The sequence below is a fragment of the Hippocampus bargibanti genome, linkage group LG14, assembly GCF_051943395.1.
Source record: "Hippocampus bargibanti isolate YZ-2025 linkage group LG14, ASM5194339v1, whole genome shotgun sequence".
NCBI classification, from domain to species: Eukaryota; Metazoa; Chordata; class Actinopteri; order Syngnathiformes; family Syngnathidae; genus Hippocampus; species Hippocampus bargibanti.
The window spans coordinates 16,383,599-16,402,532 of NC_142747.1; the positions used below are offsets into that span (position 1 = coordinate 16,383,599).

Here is an 18,934-nt window from a genome sequence, read left to right on the forward strand (position 1 = left end):
CTGATTAAAACGCATTATATTTTTTGTTGTTGTTGGCTTTAGGGAAGAAGCTGCAATTAATTAACTCATTCACTGCCAGACATGTGCAAAAATGTGTCCACTCAAGTGCCAGGGTTTTTGTCACAGTCACTCGAATTCCAGAATATTAAGTTTTAGGAATACATAAACATTAAATTCAGCGTAAGAAAACTTATACTCTCTTCTTTCATCAAAAAAAATAGTTATTTCAGAAATTATATGGGTCTGGAGTTATATGAGCTTGAAATGAGTGCGGCTGTCTAACATACAATGCAATACATACATATTGGTTTACACAGCGCTTTAACAACAGCTGAAGCTGGAACAGAGCGCTAACATGGAAAAAATGGAAATGCTGCTCTGTTGTGGAAGGGGAAAAAACATTGCCATAGGCCATGGCCAGCGCTTTATCAGCACCCAAAAAAAACCCGTCATATTTTCAATTCCCGAATAAATTTGTGAATGGCAGTGAATGAGTTAATGGCATTCCCATTCATTTCAATGCGAAATCATGATCCAAACATGACCACCGCAATTGGAGTTTTCACATTCTCGTCTACGTGTGCCAAAAGTCCGTGTGCAAAAAAGGCGACAAATAAAAGAATGCAATCTGACGGCTGGTTTCCCATGACTGTGTCTTGCCGGCCTATGCACCTTCCACTCTGTCTCGCTGATGCCTCCTGTATGATTAGGATCATCCATCTTACTGTCAAAGGCAACAAAAAAGGGCAAGAAAGGGGGTGGGGGGGAGGTGGGGGTGCATCGTCACATGCGCTCACCGTCCCTCATGTCCAGTAAACAAGCCAACGCAGTCTGCAAGCAGAGGTAAACAACCAACAGCTTCGATTGGCTTTGTATCAGGAACGGGTGTGGGCGTGGATTTTTCGGGGTCGTCCGCGGCTGCCCATTATACTGCATGATCAGTCACTGGAGTGTACATAGGGGCGGGGGGCAGGAGGGGTGGGGTGACATGTCTGATCTTGCAGCTGATCAAAAGGCACCAGAGACTTGCTCCCTTGTGGCCGGGCAAGCAGGGCCCTCATATCAACATGTCTCTGTTCAGTAGACAGGAAAAACAAGAAGAAAGAGAACGGGAAGCGGGTGGGGGGGGTTTGATTGGTAGGGGGGTTGGGAGACATATGGGCTAAAAAAGCACAGATGAAAGGATAGCGAGGGAGACGCGACGGCGGTATACAGGATGACAATAATACATAACTGCGCTTGTATGTTTATTGTCGCTGATGAGGCTTATTAAAGGACAACCGACGCATCCGGACAAGTTGTGTCCATAATTTGTAAAATCACTTCAAATGACTTCTACTGAGCGTATTTTACAAAGATTCCACCGCATATAGCTATATTTTGCCTTTTAAGACTCGCACTGAATATTCAGGAAGTCTTGTTTTCGAGTTGGTGACAAGTCCGTACGTGACGTCACTAAAGGAACGCCCCTGACCGAGATTGTGACACACAATGCATTTTGGGTACTTTGTTTGGTTTGAAAACATTGTGTTGATCTGTGTTGATGGTGAAATTAGAAGGAAAACACATAAATAACGCAATGGTGAATCGTTGTGTTGCACCCAGACTACTATTTGATACTAGTTGACACAAATTCCCAGCAGACAAATCAGCCCATTTCCAACGGGGCTTGGGCGCCATCTTGTGCATTTTCTAGGACGCCGCATTGGAGTCCTGACGGCTCGAATTTATACGGAAGGACTTCTTTAATCGATTGCAAACATTTATGCTTTCCTCTTCAGAACTACAGTAAAGTCTCGTTATATCGATAGTACTGCTTATTACGATACTTTTTCTATGAACACAAGGAGAAAATTTACATGCCGCAGGATCGGATATATCGATAGTCCGGTTATATCGATATTTTTTTCCCGACTCCCGAGAATATCGATATAACGAGACTTTACTGTATTTCAATCAGATTCATAAATGGATGAGTAAGAAGAAAGCCTCTTCTCCGAATCTGAAGCCATTGTTTTGATTCTAGAACAAGACAAAGACGTCCTGCCGTGACGTCACAAACTCTGGGGTCATTTTGAAGTAGTTTTGGGACACTTTAAGTCATTTTTATTGGTGTTTTGCATTTGACTAAAAATATCAGCCTGCGTGTTTTGGGTGTTTTAGATGCTGTATAACGTTTTTTTTTATGTCAGTTCGGAAACCAAAAAATGGTGTCGGTTGTCCTTTAAGACATCTGTGTTAATAACCTCCATGACAGGAAATTGTTCTTGAAACATTATGTGTAATGTTATCGCCACATTTCCTCAAATTATGGCCTGGGGGGTTTATTTACTCAACTGCAAATGGGGGTGGGTATACAGTACATTAGGAGTGCAGATCAAGTCAACAGGAATGACAAATAATCTCCTGTATTATTTCAAAATCAAAGGCATTTTTTTGTTTTGGTAAGGGTAAAAGTTGCAAGATGAGTTTGAAATTATGTTGTGAATTCAGTTAGTGCTAAAATTATAGTTTATAATTAGAACTGTGTAAATTACTGGACATTTTGCTCCTCATCCAAAGAGCTTCGTCAGCAGACTAAGATTGTGCCGGTAACTAGCCCTATATATAACCCTAGTGGACAAAGGTGGCAGTGCCAGATCTCTGCTCCGATAGGTCCCTGCTCTAAGGTCGGGGGAGCAGTGGACTACTCCCTGAAGCTAATCTGATTACTTCTTTTGTTCTGATTACTTCTTTTGTTCTGATTAACTTCAGGAAGTAGTCTACTGCTCCCCCAACCTTAGAGCAGGGACCTATCAGAACAGAAGTCAGGCACCACCACCTCTGTCCATTAGGGATATATATATATAAGGCCAGCGTTACCAGCACAACTTTAGTTCGCTGACGAAGCTTTTCGGATGAGGAGCGAAATGTCCGACACCTTCAAAGAAGTACTGATGACGGTTGAAGAAACCTTTTCATCGATGGACCGGACCACTCCACTCCTGAGAGCCTACACAGACATATATTACTAGTACTTTTTCAAAATTAGCCCCAGGGCTCTATCCCAGTCCCCTCTAAGTTGTAGGTGTTTTGTTTACTGTATGCTAGCAGTCCTCAGGACTCAAACCATCGAGTTAAGTCACGGACCACATGGGTGCGTCCTATGGTCTTCTGCAGTGCCCTGCAGGCGGTGCAGTAGTGTTCTCCCCAGAAGGCGGGCTGGCGCAGTCCATAGCCGGTTCTCCAGCGCAGGTGCCTCAGCAACCGTTTCGGGTCTCGCCTGAGCGCCAGCAGGTACAAAGCCAAAGCTTTGACAGAGGAGAAGTCCTCCACATGGATGAAGGCCTCGGGCGGTAGGAAGCGCTCGTAATTCTTCCGGGCAGGACCAAGGACCACGGGCACGGCTCCGGCCAGCACAGCGTTCCAAAGCTTCTCTGTGATGTAATCGGTGTGTTGCGAGTTCTCCAGGGCTAAATAGAAATGGTAGTGCTTTACCAGACGCACCACGCTTCCGAGGCCTTCCGGGATGCTCTGTCCAGCTCGGCCAAACACGTCCACCTGGATGTACTGGCTGAGTTGGTAATAGAAGGCCACTCGGGCCTGCGAATCCACCCAGTTGCTCACCACCCACGCTATCAATCCAGGACGAGAAGTTCTAGAAGGTTCTGATAGCGGGTGCCCGCCGCCATGCTTGCGAACCAGGTAGCCGTAAGGGAGGAAGATGTCAGAGTCGGCCCGGTAGGACATGGTGAGGTTAAAGCGATCCTCCAGGCGCCATAAAGCTGGCGTGTGAGCGGGTGACTCATAATTAAGCCATATCCACTTCTGCCCCGACGGCCGGCCCACTTCCGGCGGCATTTCGGAGCTACCCGAAACGACATCCCGGTGGTGCACGAGCACGCCGTCGGCGCGCGCGTACGCGAGCCGGTCGTCTGTCAGCACGCAGCCGTCGACGCCGTAGAGCGCCAAACAATCCGGAAGTGGCCGCTTCCGCCCGAATGGATGAGTCCAAATCAAGAGCGTCACTTCGGGAGCTGTCGCGGCCGGCTCTTGAGCGAGCGGCTCGGGTAATTGCTGTAAAGAAAATCCCAGGAGGACGAGGAAAGCGGCGGCCACTAGGCCCGCGGTAAGAAAGTGCCAATCACATTTATACGAATCGGGGCGCCTCTTGGAGCATGCGCGGGTACGTCTTGTCCAAACTCCCATAGGTGCCCTTCACCCCCGATTCCCAGGTCACCTTGTCGTCGTCGTCATGGCAGCCTTAAGCCTTTTAAAAACTTTAATCCTGCTCGCAGTGGTCCAATGGAGACGCAAACATTTGCTGGCGGGTTCCTGGTGCCTGTCAATGAGCCTTTTGTGACGCCTACAAAGCTTCAGAGGGCACTTCGAAACTGAGTAAACATCGACGCCACAGCTCAGGAAATACGTTACTTTTTTATGATATGATTCTCAAGTACACCCAGAGTGTACCTTTGAGTTGAAGCAAAGATAAGGTTCGAATAGTTACATGGCAGGTTATAATAAATAGTGTACAGGAAGGACGCCACCCACACTGTGCCCCAATTTTTTAATCCACAAAAGCGTCTCAAGGCATTATTTTTTCACCCAATTTTTACAGTGGCATACACAAACTAAACATGTGACACTATTTTGGATTTTGATTGAGCGAGTTGCTTGTTCTGTAGCCACAAAGGGACATATGTCTTCTTGTGCTCGCAGAACACGAGTATGTGCTAACATAAAAGTACTTATGTAAAGTAATAATGTTGTTACAATTCATTAGATGAGAACACATTGAACCTCTATTTTAATAAGTCACTTCTTTAGTTTCATGTTAAATATCACACTTGTAAGAAATTCAAATAGTCAGTTCACATATCACAATATCACATTTTCTTCCAATACTGTATTGGGCAGCCCGAATGTTGATGTTAACTCATTCACTGCCAGATAATGTGAATAATAATACAAATAAGAGACTACTAAAGGCAAATCCAATAATAATAATAATAATAATAATAATAATAATAATAATAATAATAACAATAATAATAATAATAATGTTTCATTTATAAGCCCCTTTCAAAACTCTCAGGGTCACTTTACAGTCACAGGATGGTTTTTTTCTGCGGGTGAGCAGCGGCAGCTACATGCGCCAGCGTTCACTCAACCCGGAAGTAACTCAAATGGATAGAAAGCTAGCTAGCCAGCTAACAGATAGCTAACAGATAGCCACCTAGACAGTTAGCTAACTAGCTAGATAGCCATACAGCTAATAAATTACCAGCTACATAGCTAGCTAGCCAGATGTGTCCACTCCAGTGCCAGGGTTTTTGTCACTGTCATTCGAATTCCAGGACCTAAAGAATATTGCCTTTTAGGACTATATAAACATTCAATGCAGAGTGAGAAAACTTCGACTCTCTTCTTTCATCAGAAAAAAAGTTAATTCCTAAATTATATGGGTCTGGAGTTATATGAGCTTGAAATGAGGGCAGCTGTCCAAAATACAATGCAATACATATATATTGGTTTGTATAGTGCTTTAACAACAGCTGAAGCTGTAACAAAGCGCTAATGTGGAAAAAAGGGAAATGCTGCCCCCTTGTGGAAAGGAAAAAAAATCAGAGGCAATGGCCAGCGCCTTATCTGCACCCAAACAAGAAAAAAACAAAACCAGAAAAAAAATCGGGAATGGTTCTCCATGTCATAATTTCAATTCCTGAATAAATTCGTGAATGGCAATGAATGAGTTAAGACTCACCGAAATTGAGCGCAAAAATAAACATCCACCCAATTGAGTTATTATATTATCATTACCCTCATAATAAATATTACAGTTCAGATTCACAGCAATCCTTGCATATTTAGAATCAACAGATGCAGTTATAGGATTATGTATTTGTACTCCATGTGCCGCATATAAAATTTGCATATTTTACAATATATCTTGCTAAACATTGAATGTTTTATCAACATATAGCATGATATTTTCATACCATTTTAAAACATCATACATTGTTATGATGAAGTATTTCTAAGCTTTTTAAACATATATATGGTTAATCTAATTTTATATATTTAATATTTAATTTTTTTTTTTTGCTTATTTGTTTTAAAAACACTGAAATATATAAAAAATAAGCTTATCGTGAATGGCTTGTTCTCTACTAGTACAGTTTGACTACCACTGGGTGTCTCCATACACAAAGTTGTGCTATGGACAGATTTCTCCGATTGAGCCTCGATGAGCAACCACCAACCAACCTGGTTTTCAAGTCAAGTGACACTGTGGGATTATATTGGGGGGGTTGAATCATGCATTATTAATTTTGCCAATAAATAAATATTCTCATCTTTGAATTAGCCACGTCTAGCCGCCACACTTTAAAATGTATGATGTTTTATTCAATTCTGAAAAAAACCCCAAATCCAAACATTAAAAAAAAACTTGGTTTGAATTAAAGGACAACCGACGTCACTTTTTTGTTTTTTAACTGACATCAGAAAAACGTTTTATAGCATCTAAAATACCCAAAACACGCAGTATGATATTTTTATTCAAATGCAAAACACCAATAAAAATGACTTAAAGTGTCCAAAATCTGCAAAAAATTGAGCTGCGAATTGGGCATTTTCAGAAAGTCCCGCCCCCAGTTTGTGACGTCACGCCAAGACGTCTTGCATTGCTTGAGAGTCAAAACAATGGCTTCAGATTCGGAGAATATGCTTTCTTGTTACTCATCCAGTTATGAATATGATTCAAATAGTTCTGAAGAGGAAAGCATACATGTTTGCAGTCGATTAAACAATTTATTCCATGCCATTTTGAGGCAAAATTGGGGAGAAACGATCACCAGAAAAGAGGCACAAAATGGCGACCTCCTGTGGCCACCTCCGTTTCCACATGCTGATAAATTCCTTATATGGAGTTTGGCCACCCTCTTCTGGTGGCTTTTGGGTGCAACACAAGGTTTTCAGACCAAATAAGTCCAGAAAAATACATTGATGTGATATGCAGTGGAATCTTTTTAAAATACGCTCAGTAGAAGTCATTTGAAGCCATTTTACAAATTCTGGACACAACTTGTCCGGAGACGTCGGTTGTCCTTTAAAAGACTAGAAAGAAAAAAAAAGTAGTTCCACATGTGAGGTTGTTGTACTGCTGGTGTGAAAATGCCAAAACATCTGCGTTTTGGAAGCCCCCAAATCTGGCAGGAAAAAAAGCACGCTGTGTGTGTTTTTTTTGGACAGCCCCGCTACTCCACCTCCCCCTGACTATCCCCAATCCTATTCCCTCCCCTTTAAGTTTGTCATGAATCCTGGATGGAAGCATAAAACACGGAGCGGTGGGAGGAGATGAAGTCTCCACTGGGTCCTCCTCCCTGTGACATTCATTCACTTTTACTCGGTGTGAGGTTCAAAAAAAAAAAATCAGAGCAACTGCACGTCTCTGTGTCAGATCAGCTAAACCCGGAAAAGGTTTTGTATTCTTTTTGCATTATTTATTCCCTCCCTCCCTTCCTTACCCTCCCCCATCCCCTTCTCCCTTTCAGCAGAACCATTCTATTTTCAGACGATTCTTCATCTGATGTTTATCTGTGGCTGGCGAGAAACAACAACAGTCTGCTTCCCCGGTATTATTAACACGTGTATGTCTCGCCGCAGAAGCAGCCAAGGCTAGCGTGGTCTGGGAGTGACGTGCGGACGGCGTTGTGCGGTCTCCTTTCACAATTTCAGAATCTGCGATTGATGAAGGAAACAGGGCAGTAAGTCCAGTTGCAGCAGTATCACGAGTTAATTCTTAAGTTTTATGGGTCTGGAGTTATATGAGCTTAAAATGAGGGTGACTGTCCCAAAATGCAATGCGCTTCAACAATAGCTGAAGCTGGAACAAAGCGCTAACATGGAAAAAAAAGGGAAATGCTGCCCCCTTGTGGAAAATAAAGAAAAAAACATTGCCAGAGGCCATGGCCATCGCTTTTTCGGCACCCAAGCATTAAAAAAACAAACCCGAACTAATTCGGGAATGGCGCTCTACGTCATATTTTCAATTACAATTCGTCAATGGCAGTGAATTAGTTCATGTGGTTTTCTGTGTGTTTTCCCCATTTTTAAACTGAACCACAAAAACACGTCGTGATTGTCAAAGAAGATAGCCACAAAGAATAAGACATGGATGAAAATGAGGAGATTTTTTGGTATCCTTCATTTCTCAGTGAAAGGCTCGTCATCAAAATGTGCCTTTGCGTCCTATGATGGCATCTTGGTGTCAAGCATCGATGTTGAACTGATTGGAGGAGTTTCAGTTTGTCAGGTTTAAGCTTTGTGTAATAGAAAAGGGTGTGCCATCTTGTGGTATTTTATGGGATGACACAATTTCAGTGTGCGTGTCACTTCTCACTTAGCATCATAAAGTGCGTCAGAGCATGGAGACGTATGCAAGATACAATCTGAATGTTCTGTGATACCTCGGTTTACGAACCCCTTGGCTTATGAACTTTTCGGTTTACGACTATTAAATTTATGAAAATTTTACCTTGGCATACAAACGATTTTTTGGGATACACACGGAGCTGCCACAATGAGTGATGTGTCGTTTGCAAATGAGCCCGTTCTCCTAACAAGAAAATGGCAGATAGCTTGTTTTGGTCCTCTATTCCCCCCCCAGTCGTTGGTTAAAGCCACGTGATTGGTCAAGAACGCAGCAATGAGGGGGGGATTACGGACAGAGAGAGAGTGAAGCCATTCTCCCAAAAAGAAAATGGCAACCGACACTTTTTTTGTCCTCTATTCCCCGCCCCCAGTCTTCGGTTATTGCCATGTGATTGGTCAAGAACGCAGCAGTGAGGGGGGGAGGTTTAAACATGAAAGAGACAGGCAGACGACAGAGAGTGACAAAATGGATAGAAAACAGTAACATTTGGACTTGTTTCAACTTTGATAATTCAAAGGCAGAGTGTAGACTGCAAGGTTAAAATTCCCATCAATCAGGCTCCACAAACAACCCGCACTAGCCATCTGTACACTTGATGCAAAACGCTATCAACCCAGCTAAACTAAACAAAATTGATGAGGAACAAGGTAAAATTATCACAGAGAAAGCACCTACAAGGGATCATTCCTCGAGATGGTGAAAGAAGAAGGCTATGTTCCTCATCAAGTGTTTAATGCTGAAAAAAACGGCCTCTCAAGCCATCAACGACCATCGTAAGGTAAATAAAACGTCTTTATTATAGTGTACAGTTCATTTCTTTCATTATAATACCATAGCACATTTATTATATGTAAAATAAGGTATATTTTGTGTCGTTTTAAGTCTTAGATAATTAGAAGGTACAAAATTATGTTTTATGAGGACCTAGCACCGGATTATTCTCATTTTAATGGTTTCCTATGGGAAATTAATTTTTGGGATACACACTTTTCGCCCTACACACTCTGTCTGGGAACCAATTAAGTTCGTAAGCCAAGATATCACTGTATATTGGGTGTGCGCCTTATACTCCGTGTGCCTTGTACACCTGAAAGTACGGTAATGATAAGACCGTTTCTAGCTTGGAGAGTGAGCTACAAAAAAAATAAAAATACAATAAGGTGATAGCTTTTTCTCGTGGTGTAAAAGCGACTTGCAGGACTCAAGTAGTCCACAGAGAGCACAGAGAGTTAGTCTTTTACGACGGGACCCCCAGGTCATCACTCATCTTCCCTATTGATTTTCTCTTTTCGCGTTCTCGGGGGACAGGATGTCTCAATTGGTCGCGCCTGGTGTGGGAGTCTGAGCGACAGCGATGAAAACCGGAGAGTAACGGCAGGGCTGCAGAAAGAGAAAGGCAAAGGGGGGGGTTACAGAGACGCTCGCTGACCCACGACCTTAATCATGACCCTATAGGTCGCACCGAAGGTCAGGGGTTGTGTGAAAGTGGCGCAGAGGCGATTCACTACGCTGGCGGGCGTTGATGATCTTATGCAGCCGTGTCGCCTTGTCTGGCGTGATCAGTGTTGCGCGGGCCCCCAAGGGCCACGCATCCGTCTCGGCCACACGAGGCCCCTTTAGAAGCACCTCGGAGGCATGGCTAGGAAGAGGGTGCGGCCAGAACTACTCATGCAGTATTGGGGACGCTGATATGATATACAGGTAACATCGGAGTTACGACCGGGTTCCGTTCCGACAAAACCGTCGTCAGTCAAACGGCCGAAAAGCATTCAAAATGGCCGACGCGAGGATCACGTGATCATAACAAATGACGACACGCTGGCATCTCCTATATGACAGGATAGTATACGATGTCAATCTGTTGTTTTTAAGCAATGTTTTCTATCGAGTACTATTATATACCAAAATGTTAAAATTGAAAATGACTAATTTCAAAAAGACAAGATATCAGGGGTGTAAAGTGCCGTATAATTCGTGATCGTCACATTTTGAAAGTTATGTAAGACAAACATTGTCAATGCATGCATCTTGCATCGTAGCACATTCTTCATATTTACATTGAGATTGTGTATTCTGTTGTTTTGTATTGGGATTTATTAGACTCACGTTGGTCAATTATCATACAAAATTGTTTGATGAATGCTTTTCATTTTTCAGGAACGATACCCGTGTCTTGTCTAAAGTTACCATTCAAAAAGCATTCCACTGAAATATGATCTGCCGCCTGCATTCCGTGTTGTAAAACTCCAGGTTGTAAAACTACCTGTTATACCTTTAGTTGTGTCCACTTTAAATATATTAGAGTACCCGCCGAGTAAACCAGTCTCGGGTAACCAGTAAAACTGTCAAATCAACGCGGTTTAAACAGAAAATATATCAAAATGGAGGGAACAAAATTGTACTTTAAAGGACAACCGACGCCTGCGGACAAGTTGTGTCCATAATTTGTAAAATCACTTCAAATGACTTCTACTGAGCGTATTTTACAAAGATTCTACAGAATATAGATATATTTTACGTTTTAGGACTCGCGCTGAATATTCCAGAAGTCTTGTTTTCGAGTTGGTGACGAGTCCGTACGTGACGTCACTGAAGGAACGCCCCTGACCGAAAAAAAAAAAAATAACGTTATGGTGAATCACTGTGTGTTGCACCAAGACTACTATTTGATTCTAGTTGACACAAATTCCCAGCAGACAAATCAGCCCATTTCCAACGGAGCTTGGGCGCCATCTTGTGCATTTTCTGGGATTCTACATTGGAGTCCTGACAGCTTGAATTACGCAAGGACTTCTTTAATCGATTGCAAACATTTATGCTTTCCTCTTCACAACTATTTGAATCCTATCCATAACTGGATGAGTAAGAAGAAAGCATCTTCTCCGAATCTGAAGTCGTTGTTTTTATACTAGAGCGAGGCAAGGCAAGGTGTGTCATTTTGAAGTAGTTTTGGGACATTTTGAAGTAGTTTTGGGACACTTTAAGTCAGGGGTGTCAAAGTCATTTTTTGCCGCGGGCCACATTGTAGCTATGGTTTCCTCTCGAGGGCCGTTATGAATTTGGGGAACCCATTAGCATGTTTAAATCCTTTCAAATATTACATATAGAGCACACAGCAAATTAATGAATAACTCATTTTCAAATCTGAAGTCAAGAATAATGACTTTCATTGTAGTTGACATCCAAAAATATGAAATTTTGGCTCAGATTTTAGCAATCATCATGGAATTTAAGTTTGATTTGCTTTCGCGGGCCGAAAAAAATGATGTGGCGGGCCGGATTTGGCCCGCGGGCCTTGACTTTGACACATGTGCTTTAAGTCATTTTTATTGATGTTTTGCATTTTCGATGACATAAAACGTTTATCTGATGTCAGTTCGGAAACAAAAAAAAATGGTGTCGGTTGTCCTTTAAAAGTTTGCACTGGCGTGCCGTCGTTGGCTGGTGTCGGTGCCAGATGTGTTTAGCGTGTTGCGGGTTTATAATAATTTGTAGTAGGGTTGATAACACTGAGACAAACTTGTTCCAACATGAGCGCACGTCCCTCTACTACTGCTTCATAGCCAACCGGTGAGAGCCCGGTGAAGCGCTCACTGCAGAGACTGTTTGTGGAAAAGGAGTTCAATGCTAAAAATGTGAGTCACATGACTCAGCAGGGAGTCCGGCGGACAAGTCTGGCTAACAATTCTCAGGTTTGGGGTTTGAATCCCTACTCTGACGTTTTCTTTGATGTGTCATGTTTTTGGAATGTGGGTGGAGGCTATAGTGACCAGTGATCGTTTAAAAAAAGGTTCCACCTTTTGGAGAGAAAAAAAAAATCGTTCAATTTCGATGAGACTGTATTTGTTGGATGGTCATAGTCCTCCCCCCGCCCCCTCCGTGTACTAATGTTTTAAGAGCAAATCAAAAAATATGTCTTTAAAAGAAGTAACTGTACTTGTACTGTAACTATCACATTATCAGACGTCACTGGAAATCGGGAATTGACGACTGTACTGTACTTGCATTAAGCCTGACCTGAATTTCAAGTTTGACTTGATGATAGGTCACATCATAAGTCATGCAAGCCCATGCAACAACTAAAATGAAGAAAATAGTTTTCAGTTCGCACACAACATATTGGACTTAAATGACTCTGTTTCCTAGCAGTTTTAACATATGGTATTATATTGTTCACCTTCTGAGGAAAGAATATCTTATTAGGTGGCTTAACATTTCTGAACATTTGCCAGCCCCCTAAAACTCATTCACTAAATTCATAGGAAAAAAAAAATCCATATCGATACCGATTTAGGTTTACATGTCAGGGAACATGCGGAAAGCAGACATTTTGCATGCAAATTGCATGAGAAAGATCCCTGGGTGTATTTTTGTTGCAGATGCAGCCGATAGCAAGACTGCAATTCTATTTGGCTAAAAAAAAGTAGCTAAAAAAGCGCACTAATTTCACTCTGGCAGAATTTACAGCACATTTGATGGGGAAAAAAAATGAAGAATATATTATGAGCACCTGAGAGGTTACAAAGATAAACCAAAGCAAGTACAGTGAGACCTTAACTTACGAACTTAATTGGTTCCCAGACAGAGTGTGTAAGGCGAAGTGTGTATCTCAAAAAAAAATTCCCATAAGGAACCATTAAAATGGGAATAATCCGTTCCGGGTTTCCATAAAATATACTTTTCAACTAAATAAGCCTTAAAACTACACACACCATACCTTATTCTATGTATAATAAATGTGCTATTGTATTGTAATGAAATAAATACACTGCATTGTATCATAAAGTCACTTTATTTACATTTGTATGGTCATTTATGGCTTGATGGAATGGCGTTGGAGGTCGAAGGTCAAAGGGAATTGCTGTTTGGAAAGAGAGGCGCATTACATGAGGACTGTAATTAAAGAAATAAACTGTGCTGTGAAATAAAGTTTTATTTACCTTTTTGATGTTCATTGATGGCTTATGGAAGGAGAGTCACCTTCCATAAGGACTGTTGGTGCTGTTCGGTCGTGTGCTTCCGCCGAAGATCACTCCGCCAGCCGTGGTGGGTGTGTATTATGAAAATAGTGCTTATTATAAGGTTTAATTTTCATAAATTTGACGTTTGTAAGACAAAAAGTTTGTAAGTTAAGGTGTTTGGAAGTTGAAGTCTTGCTGTACCTGCTCTCCATATGTGCATCGTATGGCACATATATACAGACTGCGAGAGCATTTGATCTGAGTTGCAATGGAATTCTATTTTTAAAAACTGGCCTCTGAGGGGGAAAAAAAAAACATTTTCAAGGCATACAACGGGGCGCCTTTTGACGCGAGAACATGCAAACCTACGGCTCACTGTGAAGGCATGGTCAGCGAGAGTGACGTGTCGGGAGCAGCCGGGGGTCAACTGCAAGGTCAGTTTGACAGGAGTGACACCATAATATACACACTGGCGTGTCCTTCCCAGACAGAGTGTGTAAGGCGAAAAGTGTGTATCCCAAAAATTATTTTCCCATAGGAAACCATTAAAATGAGAATAATCCGTTCCCAGGTAACCATAACATAATTTTCTACTTTCTAATTTTCTAAGCCTTAAAACTACACAAAATGTACCTTATTTTATGAATTATAAATGTGCTATGGTATTGTAATTAAAGAAATAACCTGTACTGTATAATAAAGTCGTTTTATTTACCTTTGTGATGGTCGTTGATGGCTTGATGCAATGGAGTGGCCGGTTTCATCAGCATTAAACACTTGATGAGGAACATAGCCTTCTTCTTCCACCATCTTGAGGAATGATTCCTTGTTAGCTTTGGCAGCTTTATCGTCAGAACTGGCTGCCTCATGATGACGAATGACACTATGAATCCCTGTACGACACCTAAAGTTCTTGAACCATCCATGCTTAGCCTTGAAATCATGATTGGATGACGAACTTCCAGGTTGCCTCTTGACGATATCCGAGTGAAGTTGTCGTGCTTGCTCTGCGATAATTTTACCTAGTTCCTCATCAATTGTGATCTGTTTAGCTGGGTTGATAGCTCTTTGAATCAAGTTTACAGATGGCTTATGTGGGTTATTTGTGGAGCCTGATTGATGGGATATTTTAACCTTGCAGTCTACACACACACACACACACATTATATATATATATATATATATATATATATATATATATATATATATATATATATATATATATATATATATGTATGTATGTATGTATGTATGTGTGTGTGTGTGTTTGGCATACATATATACAAATAAGGTGTGGCATCTATGTCATCTCTTGTGGTATTTCCCATCTTTTATTAGGCCTATGCATTCGTTTTAATTAGAGCAACCCCATGGGACATTTTGAAATGAAAAGTATTAATGCTAAATTAATGATGATCTCGTCCCAATTTCCTCACTAGTGACATAATCATCGTGAAATCATTGTTACGTCTATTAGTTCATATTACTGGCAGAGAGATGAACAAATATATATTTGCAATGAATAAATGATTTTCAAATTAAGTGAAATGAGATCATTTTCGACAGCACATGAGGATGCGTTCAGAGTTACTGATGATTGAGAATGGGCCTCTTTGGAAAGTCATGGCTGAACCTTTATTTCACCTCTGTGGAAAATATCTTCTGGTGAAAGCAAGATGAAAAGGTTCACTTCCTTGAGGAGATTGGGAAAGGGAGCACTGTTAAAAATAAATTGGACTCCACAGTGCGTATCGTTGACTTGTCTCTTGAATGTATTTGCCTACAGTTGGTGAAATTAGTCGGCGTTGCCAAAGTAAAGAAAGATGGTGCTGAACATATCTCCTTTCATTTTCTCACGGTGAGTCTGAGCTAACCCATGCTAAGGGTAAGTTAAAGGTTGCATCCAGGCACCTTTCTTCAGCATTTTTTAAATTCTTTCCACAAGTACTTAGTCACGGGTCATTTTGCTCGGATAGGAACGGAAAGGAAGGTTCCTCAGGAAAAAAAAACCACAGAGATCCTCTGTCTATCTCTATATTTATCTACAGTAGCTATCTATTTGCTTAGCTCTCTATCTACAGCAGGTCCTGGAAAGATATGGTTGAGGGCCACATCCACAGTCTCCGGATGGCCTTTGTAGTGTTCCTGCCAATAAAATAAATATAGAGTATACGGTGCTTTTTTTTATTTTAATGATCTTGCATGTGGACAGTACAAGGTAGCAAGAAGTACGACTTATGTCTGCGATGTTGCTAACATTTTGGCTGTAATTTAGGGACTTTTCCTCCCCTCTAGCGACTCTTACAAAAAGAGACAAGTGAAAATGAAGAGGGCCAAGGGGATTTGGCCTAATAATACGCAGATCAACACTTTCACAGACTGTACATATTGTAATTCATCCTTGTGTCGTTTGATAGCTCTGTCAATTATATGCCTTAGACTTATCTATAATTATCCATCTGACTTCTTATTTACTACTTTTTGATTTAATAGTCCCTCTTATCAACAGCAAATACAATGATGCCTTGAAATATTAATTTACTTTGCTCCTAACTCAAAAGATTGGAATCGCAAATCATCTTTCCACATTGAAATGAATGGAGATTCCACTAATCTGTTCCAGCCGCACTACAACACCCACCCAAAAAAGTGCCATGAGGAAAAATAGTCCTCTAAAATATGGTGATTTATAATAGTAAAGGCCTGAATTCAATAAAAAATGAACAATATTTCTGTCGCAGGTCTGTTGGCTACTGGTGGCCTGTGTCAGACAGACAGCTCAGCTTCTCTTTTGGCCTCTCAATACAGCGGTAATATTCGTCATTCTTCACAGGCAATGAAGAATAAAATCCTGTGAGTAATGTTATTTTGGCTGTCTATTTGTGTTGAAGCACCATTTGTATAAAAAACATCTGTAATTTTAGGTAGGTAACAACACCACATAGATGCTAATTGGTAGGCAGCGTTTCTTGGAGTTTCCTCTTGTATGTTAGCAGTCAAGTAGCTGAGGCCACGTGCTCAAATAAAATACACAATCTGTAATTCTCTGTTTTTTTAATTTAGTTTGACAGTGACATTTAGCACAGAATGGCAATAAACAATTGTCTATTTGTCTATCTGGCACACTTCCAAATAGCTCATTGGCCCTCAAGTAACCTGTTAGGATTTTCTGCGGTTCCACCATTCACACATGTATTTGTACCTTACCTGTACTTTTCATTGACATATTTTATTCTTCTCACTTTTTTTTTTGCTGCACATTTACATCGGCATATTTCAAAAATTCACAACAGGCTGTTGTTTTGCCATATTTTAAAATATATATTTTTCACACTATTCCATGTTTTAATAATAGAAATGTGTGTGCGTGTATATTGTATACCTGTACACGCCCATTCATTAACATTCAACGTCACAGATTCAAACAATTCCCATTCAAAATCAAGAAATATTCAACTCAATCAATTCATCGTGGGAATTATATTTAACATTTCGGAAGTTAACAGATACATTTCCCCATTATCGGACTATTAAAGGATTCTGATTCTGAGATATAAAAAAATTATCCACCTTTTCCACCACTATATTGCACATTTACTCCAATGTCCTTCCACAAAATAATAATAATACATTTAATTTACAAGCGCCTTTGAAATCACCCCAGAACAATAAAGCCATAAATAAAATCATAAATAATAAAAGAGCGGCTTAAACTAAACTGTGAATGCAATTTTAAACAGATGGGTTTTGAGGTGGGATTTAAATCCATATCATTTAGTTTAACGTCATATCTTCCAATTGCATTCCATATCATTCCGGATTTTTCAACAATTTCACATTTTTTTACCACTATCTATCCACGTTTTCAGTATCATTTCATTTATTTGAATATCATTCTCTTTTTTGCACTTATTTTTCCACAACCAATATATTTAACATCATTCCATCGTATTACAACCTTCCAACATTTATACCCAATTTCTCCAGATAATGACTTTTTTTCTTTTCGCTGCACGTTCTGATTATAAATAATATACAATACACACAATATGAAGACAATAACGAAAACAATTTGAGTTCGGTAAAAAGAGGAGGTAATATAACGCCTCTTTAGTATTTACCTGTTAATTTGTCGTATTGATAAAATGCTATTTAAGCAATTATAATGGCGTTATTAAAGCGATAATCCCGCTGCGTGACTCCGTTCCACAAGAATCCCCAATTCCATACGAGGCTAGAAGTAAATCCAATCCAGGTTTTACCGGCACCCGCTCCCCTCCACTGAACTCCAACCCCCGCGCGCTCTATCAGCATCTCATTCCTGTCTCAATATGTCTCAAGATGGCGGCCAATGCAGGATCGATGTTTCAATATTGGAAGCGCTTTGACTTACAACAACTACAGGTCAGTGGACGCTGTCTTTTAGTTCACTCGGCTGCCGTTCTGCGCGGGGCTCGCACTTCTACACCCCGGCTGGGTTTAGTGTGTGTTTTTGTTCCGCCGCCGCTTCGTTCGCAGGTTTACGGAGGGGGAACAGAGCCCGGAGAGCTCCCCCTCGCATTGATGAAAGTGGCTCCTCTCGCTGATCAGAAATTGATCCTCTTTGTTCAATTCAACATCGATCGGACTACTGCGACCGGCTACCGGCGGGGGCATCGCCGTCGGGATGCGATGAAATCACAAAGCCCCCTCATATAACCCCTCCGAGCAACCGCCGACGAACGATAACGGCCACTACGGGAAAGCTTTTTCGCCTTGGCCACCTTTTTTATCGCGTGTTGTTCAACTTTTAGTAGCCGTAGTTAGCCCAACGTTTTAGCCGCGAGCTGGCTACCTTAGCTGGGGGGTTGGGGGTGGGGGGCACACACCAAGTGGCTCTGGTTAGTCGGTGGCGCTATGAGGACACCCGACTTTGACGACACACTCAACAACTCTTCTCTTTTCGTGGCATTTCGAAGCAAATGAGCAAGTTTACTTGACGTTTTTTAGCGAGCTCTTCGGCTAGCTGGTTCAAGGCAGTTTGACGCCAAGTGGCCGTTTGGTCGGCTGTATGTGAATGTTTTATGTGTGCGTGTTATTTTAACCACTTTGAACCCACTCTTGGTACTTAACTAAACAAGACTTAAATATTGATAGTTTAATATAAATCGATTTTACACTATACATGCGTAGAAGCCTGATATTGTTCAGTTTCTTTTTTATGTTTATGTTATTTTATTCTTTTTCTTCTCATACTTTGAACTGCTGAAATAGTGCGTGCGCGCGCCTGCAGAACCGGGGCTGTAAATTGGGCCCAGCGAATGCGTGTGAACGGCGGCCTGTATGTACATGAGAGTCGGTTTGACCTATCACAAGACACCAAGACAATGGCACTGTTGTGAGTGTGTATGTTCCCCCCCTCCTCATTCCCCTCCTTGTGGCATTTAACGTGTACGTGCCCTAGTTGGACTTACAACTTGATGACTATTCGAAAGATCCCATCCGGGTCATTAATAGAAAATGGCTGAAATTTGCACGGGATCAAAAACTTTCATCTGGGTCACGATGAGCACTC

The 18,934-nt window shown here is 41.3% G+C and overlaps 2 protein-coding genes across 4 annotated transcripts in view; one reads left to right on the forward strand and one right to left on the reverse strand.

The window, feature by feature from the left end:
* Positions 1–1,228: 1,228 nt before the first annotated feature.
* Positions 1,229–4,810, reverse strand: LOC148888583 (alpha-(1,3)-fucosyltransferase 4-like). Its single transcript, XM_089014579.1, has one exon. It carries the CDS (start codon positions 4,186–4,188, stop codon positions 3,097–3,099), a length of 1,092 nt encoding a protein of 363 aa, XP_088870705.1. The 5' UTR covers positions 4,189–4,810; the 3' UTR covers positions 1,229–3,096.
* Positions 4,811–17,683: 12,873 nt separating this feature from the next.
* The window catches only part of cux1b (cut like homeobox 1b), a 109,637-nt gene continuing 108,386 nt past the window's right edge, over positions 17,684–18,934 (forward strand). For all 3 annotated transcript variants that reach the window (XM_089014570.1, XM_089014571.1, XM_089014573.1), the window contains exon 1: positions 17,684–17,784. In XM_089014570.1, coding sequence (XP_088870696.1) covers positions 17,722–17,784 — 63 coding nt within the window. In that variant the 5' untranslated portion in view covers positions 17,684–17,721. The remainder of the gene's footprint in view (positions 17,785–18,934) is intronic.

Coding starts and splice junctions, on each gene's coding strand:
- LOC148888583 (XM_089014579.1), bottom strand. CDS start 4,188: ATGGGAGTTTGGACAAGACGTACCCGCGCATGCTCCAAGAGGCGCCCC.